The sequence below is a fragment of the Rutidosis leptorrhynchoides genome, chromosome 6, assembly GCF_046630445.1.
Source record: "Rutidosis leptorrhynchoides isolate AG116_Rl617_1_P2 chromosome 6, CSIRO_AGI_Rlap_v1, whole genome shotgun sequence".
Lineage (NCBI taxonomy): Eukaryota > Viridiplantae > Streptophyta > Magnoliopsida > Asterales > Asteraceae > Rutidosis > Rutidosis leptorrhynchoides.
Genome location: NC_092338.1, coordinates 332408812 through 332414992, shown reverse-complemented (window position 1 = coordinate 332414992; position 6181 = coordinate 332408812). Strand labels below are relative to the sequence as shown.

At 38.4% G+C, this 6181-nt stretch overlaps 1 protein-coding gene across 1 annotated transcript; it reads right to left on the bottom strand.

The window, feature by feature from the left end:
* Window positions 1-4052: 4052 nt before the first annotated feature.
* LOC139854728 (acetolactate synthase 2, chloroplastic-like) lies at window positions 4053-5975 on the bottom strand. Its single transcript, XM_071844015.1, has one exon. It carries the CDS (start codon window positions 5973-5975, stop codon window positions 4053-4055), a length of 1923 nt encoding a protein of 640 aa, XP_071700116.1.
* Between the last annotated feature and the right edge of the window lie 206 nt (window positions 5976-6181).

Genomic DNA, 6181 nt, shown 5'->3' with positions numbered 1-6181 from the left:
AACTTAAGTACGATACATAATTAAAAAGAGAGAATTTAGCTTACAGTGATTATTAATCGCGTAGTGTTACAGGGACAGAGTTCCGACTTTAAAACCCGTAAAATAACCTTTACATTACCCAAACTAACTAATATAAAACTAAACTAATTTATTATATATATATATATATATATATATATATATATATATATATATATATATATATATATATATATATATAATTATATATATTATAGAGAGAGTAAGAGATATATGATGGTGTAGTTTTTCCGTCGAGCAGAAGCCTTGTATTTATAGGCATATTTCCTGATTCTGATGCCCATGCGAGTGCAAGGGGTTTTAGTGCAAATCTCATGCACTCGCATGGGTTTTATGCCTATTTCCCATGCGATCGCATGGCCGTCAGATCCAGTTCACATATTTTTTGTTTTCTTGCTTGTCGACATATTATTATATATATAATATATATATATATAATTTATATTAATTATATATATATATATATTATATTATATTCTTGTGCATAGTTGACTTGTAATTTTTGCTCCGTTGTCTCGTACATTTACGCCCGGTTTATGTCTCGGTTCCGGTTTCTCGAACGTCTTTTCGTATGCTTTAATATCTTGTACTTTACATTCCGCAACTTGTACTCTTGTGAATATTTAGATGTTGATCATCAATAAATTGAACCACTTGGAGTTTAACTTGTACGTTTGAGCATTTTGGACGTTTGCGTCTTCAAATCTTCGTTTTCTTCTTTTGTCTTCACACTTATTTATTTAAACGATTATTACATAAAAATAGAACAATTGCAACTAAAAACTTTACATATTGGAAGGATATTGCGCCTATATATATGTTTATTTGGAGCACTATCAGTTTACTTTCTTAATAATAAATCTGATGTAGTTGAAGCTTTTAAGAAATGGAAATCTGCTGTTGAATTATTTTCTGATTTGAAGGTAAAATGCTTGAAGTCGGATAATGGAGGAGAATACATTAGCACCGAATTCGTTAACTATTGTGCTGATCATGGCATTCGAATGATCAAGGCAGTTCTAGGTACTCCACAACAAAACGGAGTTGCGGAAAGAATGAATCGTACTTTAAATGAGAGAGCACGTAGCATGAGACTTAATTGTGGGCTACCAAAGACTCTATGGGCTGATGCTGTAAGCACTGCCGCTTATTTGATCAATCGTTCTCCATCAGCTCCGCTTGATTTCAAAATACCCGAAGAAGAATGGAGAGGTAAAGCAATCAGTTATGAGCATCTAAAAATCTTTGGGTGCAGTGCATATGATATTAATAAAGATGGTGACAAACTTGATGTAAAAGCAAAGAAGTACGTGTTCATTGGTTATGGGGGAGATGACATGGGTTACATGTTATGGGATAACAAGGGAAAACATGTTATCATAAGTAAACATGCCACCTTCAATGAAGCAGAATTGTACAAGGACTTCAACTGAACACCAAAAGAAAAAGAATCAGTTGAATTTGAAGTTGACACAGAGACAACAAGAGAGGATGAAAGGGAAACTCCAGAGTATGAAACTGAAGTTCCAGTGGGAGTTCCTAACAGTGAAAGCTCAGATTCTGATCACGAGCAGACTTCTGATAGTGGGAGCTCAGATTCTGATGATGAGCAGCCCCCACCACAACCTGACTAGTCCAATTGGGTCAGGAGATCTACACGAGTCACAAGACAGCCAAATAGGTTTAGTCCAACTAGTTAACTATCTTCTATTGACAGAAAATGGGGAAACAGAAAGTTATTCTGAGGCAATGAAGGTGAAAGATTCGTTCCGAGAGGCTATGAAAAGTGAGATAGAATCTTTATTGAAAAATCAAACTTGAAAGTTGATCAAGTTACCACCAGGAAAAAGGTTCTTACAGAACAAATGGGTTTTCAGAGTCAAAGATGAAGGGGATGGTTCTAAACGATACAAAGCAAGATTAGTTGTCAAAGGATTTCAACAAAAGAAAGGAGTCGACTATGCTGAAATCTTTTCTCCAGTAGTGAAGATGATGACTATCAGATTAGTTCTAAGTATGGTGGCAACCGAGAAGTTACACTTAGAACAGCTGGATGTTAAAACAGCCTTTCTGCATGGCAACATTGAAGAAGACATTTATATGTCTCAACCAGAGGGGTTTTGTGTCAAAGGAAAGGAGAATCTTGTGTGTAATTTAAAGAGAAGCTTGTATGGTTTGAAACAAGCTCCCAGACAGTGGTACTTGAAATTTGATAATTTCATGGAGAAGACTGGATTCGTGAGAAGTTCTACAGATCATTGTTGTTATTTGAACAAGTTCAAGAGCTCCTATATTATATTGCTTCTTTATGTCGATGATATGTTCATTACAGGTTCTGATATGGTTGAAATACGCAATTTGAAGAAGCAATTATCTAAAGAATTTGAAATGAAGGATCTCGGGCCAGCTAAGCAGATTCTCGGTATGAGTAAATGCAGGAATAAAGATGGGTCAGTTTCTTTATCTCAAGAAAAGCATATTCGCAAGGTCCTTGAAAAGTTCATAATGAATGGTGAGTCTACAAAGCCAAGAAACACATAGTTGGGAAGTCATCTAAAGCTTTCTAAACATCAGTCTCGTAAAACTGAAGTAGAAAAAGCAGAAATAGCTAAGGTTCCTTATGCATCCGCAGTGGGTAGTCTAATGTACGCTATGGTGTGTACAAGACCTGATATAGCACATGCAGTTGGGATGGTTAGTCGCTTTATGTCAGCTCCGGGGAAAGAACATTGAGAAGCAGTGAAGTGGATACTGCGGTATTTAAAGGGTACTCCCAAAGTTGGGTTATGTTTCAAGGGCAGGGATACTACTCTCAGGGGTTATTCTGATGCAGATCTGGGTAGATGCAATAATACCTTCAAGAGCACCACCGGGTATGTATTTACTATAGGAGGAACATCAGTGAGTTGGATGTCTAGGCTTCAAAAGAGCGTGGCTCTATCTACTACTGAAGCAGAATACATGGCTTTGACTGAAGCCAGTAAAGAACTAGTATGGTTGAAGACATTCATGAAAGAACTGGGGAGCAAACAGACAGAATATGTCTTATATTGTGATAATGAGAGCGCAGTCAAGTTAGCGAAGAATCCAGTCTATCATGCTAAGACGAATCACATTGGCATGAAGTATCACTTTATCAGAGAACGGATAAGCAATGGAACATTTAATCTGGAGAGCATTCCAGGTTCAAAGAATCCAGCAGATATGTTCACCAAACCAGTAACGCTGGACAAGTTGAAGTTGTGCATAGCTTTAACTGGCCTTCAGGAACATTGAAGAGAAGGCGGGAACTAGAGAGAGTAGAAACGAGTAAAAGTCTTGCAAAGCAGAAGTACAAGAGTGCAGATCGATGTTATTCGAAGCCTCCAAGTGGGAGATTGTTGACGTGTAGGCTTCGGTAGTTTAAGCCCAATAAAACCGGCCAGGAGTTTTCTTGGTGACCAAGTCAGGGTTTGGCTAGCCCTAATTGGTTGGGCCGATTTTATTTGGTTGTCCTAGTCTATATATAGTCTCTCAATTGTACATGTATTGTAACACCCTCCAAATTAATAATATACTCTCTAGTTTCAAAGTGGATGTAGGTTTCACCTAGAAACCGAACCACTATAATTCTCGTGTCATCTGTCTTTATTTTTTTCTGTGTTTTATTTTCGGCTATTGTGTGTGCTTGTGATTATCTTGATTTCGCAGCTTATTACATAACAATTTCAAGTTTAGATTCGTATTGAAAATTGTCACTCCCAACATCTAATCTAATCTAATCTAATCTAAATAATATAAGTAAAACTTCAATGACTAACATAAATGAAAACATATCAATTGAGATGGAACTTTAATTAGTGGCCACGTTATGTGGAGAAAAATTAGTTTCAAGTCATTCAAACGAATAGTAACTCCTATTTGCACTAGCCGAAAATTATCGATAACACTATATCACAATTGTGTTACTTTTATTTTCTACATGTTTGTTTATTAATTGTATTATTACATAATTTTAAGTCATTGTATCTTCACTAGTACTTAGTTCTTCCATCACTTTCAGTGATAACATCCATAAAACCACCATTAGCTGGAATCATAGGCAAAACATGTTCTTCATGCGGCACAATAACATCCAACAAGTAAGGCCCGGGTGTATCCAACATTTTCTTTATAGCTGCCCGAACATCCGCCTTTCGCGACACTCGGGCAGCTGGGATACCACATGCTTCAGCAAATTTCAACATGTTTGGGAATATTTCAGACTTGTTTGATGGATTCCCTAAATACGAATCCGCTCTATTCGCCTTATAAAACATATCCTCCCATTGAACCACCATACCCAAATGTTGATTATTCATTAACATAATCTTTACCGGAAGATTTTCAACACGAATCGTAGCTAACTCTTGAACATTCATCATAAAACTTCCGTCACCGTCAATATCTACTACAATCGAATCAGGTCTTGCCACGGCCGCCCCAATAGCAGCGGGCAGTCCAAATCCCATTGCCCCTAGCCCGCCCGAAGTCAACCATTGTCTAGGTTTATTATACGTATAAAACTGGGCAGCCCACATTTGATGTTGCCCGACACCAGTACATATAATTGCCGTCCCACCCGTTAACTCATCAAGTGTTTTAATCGCATATTGTGGGAGAATCGCTTCTCCAAATGTATTAAACCCTAACGGATGACTCGCCTTTTGTTCATCCAATTCACTCTTCCATTTTGAGAAATCGAGATCCCTAACCTCACGTTTCGCCTCTAATATCTTGTTTAAACCCTGTAACACGATTTTAATATCGCTATTAACCGAAACATGAGGCTGCTTATTCTTCCCAATTTCACGTGAATCAATATCAATATGAACGATTTTCGCTTTACTAGCAAAAGTCTCAAGTTTCCCCGTTACACGGTCATCAAATCTAACCCCAAAAGCAAGTAACAAATCACTCTTATCCACTGCATAATTCGCGTAAACCGTTCCGTGCATGCCAAGCATATGTAGCGATAAATTGCTCGAACCCGGATACGTCCCTAACCCCATTAAAGTACACGCAACTGGAATACCCGTTAACTCGACAAATCGGGTCAACTCGTCGCTTGAACTCAAACAACCACCACCCACATATAAAACGGGCCGTTTAGACTCTGAAATTAATCGAATAATCCGGCGTAAATGAGTGTCGTTTGCCAGTTTCTGTAATTGAGATATATAACTGGATAATCGCATTGGTTCATCCCATTTAGGTACAACTAATTCTTGTTGGACATCTTTAGGTATGTCGATTAAAACGGGTCCGGGTCGACCCGAAGACGCTAAATAAAAAGCTTCACGAACAATTCTTGGTATATCTTCAACATTCAAAACTAGATAATTATGTTTCGTAATCGAACGTGTTACGTCAACAATCGGAGTCTCTTGAAAAGCGTCGGTTCCGATCAGTTGCCGGGGAACTTGACCGGTGATCACGACGATGGGGACGCTGTCGAGTAAAGCGTCAGCAAGACCGGTAACAATGTTGGTAGCGCCGGGGCCGGAAGTTGCGATACAGACACCGGGAAGTCCGGTAGCACGTGCGTAGCCTTCAGCGGCGAAAACTCCACCTTGTTCATGACGTGGCATGTAGTTGCGGATTTTGTGGGACCGGGTTAGGGATTGTTGGATTTCAACTGACGCACCGCCCGGGTAGGAGAATATATCAGTAACGCCTTCGCGTTCGAGCGATTCGACGAGTACATCAGCGCCTTTACGAAGCTCGTCGGTGGCGAAACGAGATGAGAATGTTTCAAGTGACAGTGGTGGTGACGTGGCAGTAGGTTTTGACTGGACGTTGGTGATGTGGATACAGTGTCGTTTTAGCCTGAATGTGGGGAGAGAAACAACTGAAAGTGGTGGATCGTGGGTGAAAGATGGTGTTTTGATTATCGTTGAGTTATAGTTAACCGCCATATTTGTTTTTTGTTTTAATATTTGCGACAAATGCGTTTGTTCTTTTTTATTGAATAATGTGTGATTATGTAGTTATTTATACTTAAGTGACAATAGTTTGGTGACAATTATTAGTTTAAAACATGACAATCGTATACACGACGCTAATGTCTGATCGTCAAATGAAAATATCATCCATTTTATATAAAGTTTAATTTTCGATAAAA

What these genes read in the sequence shown, in the direction of transcription:
- LOC139854728 (XM_071844015.1), bottom strand. Translation starts at nt 5,975, where the DNA reads ATGGCGGTTAACTATAACTCAACGATAATCAAAACACCATCTTTCACC.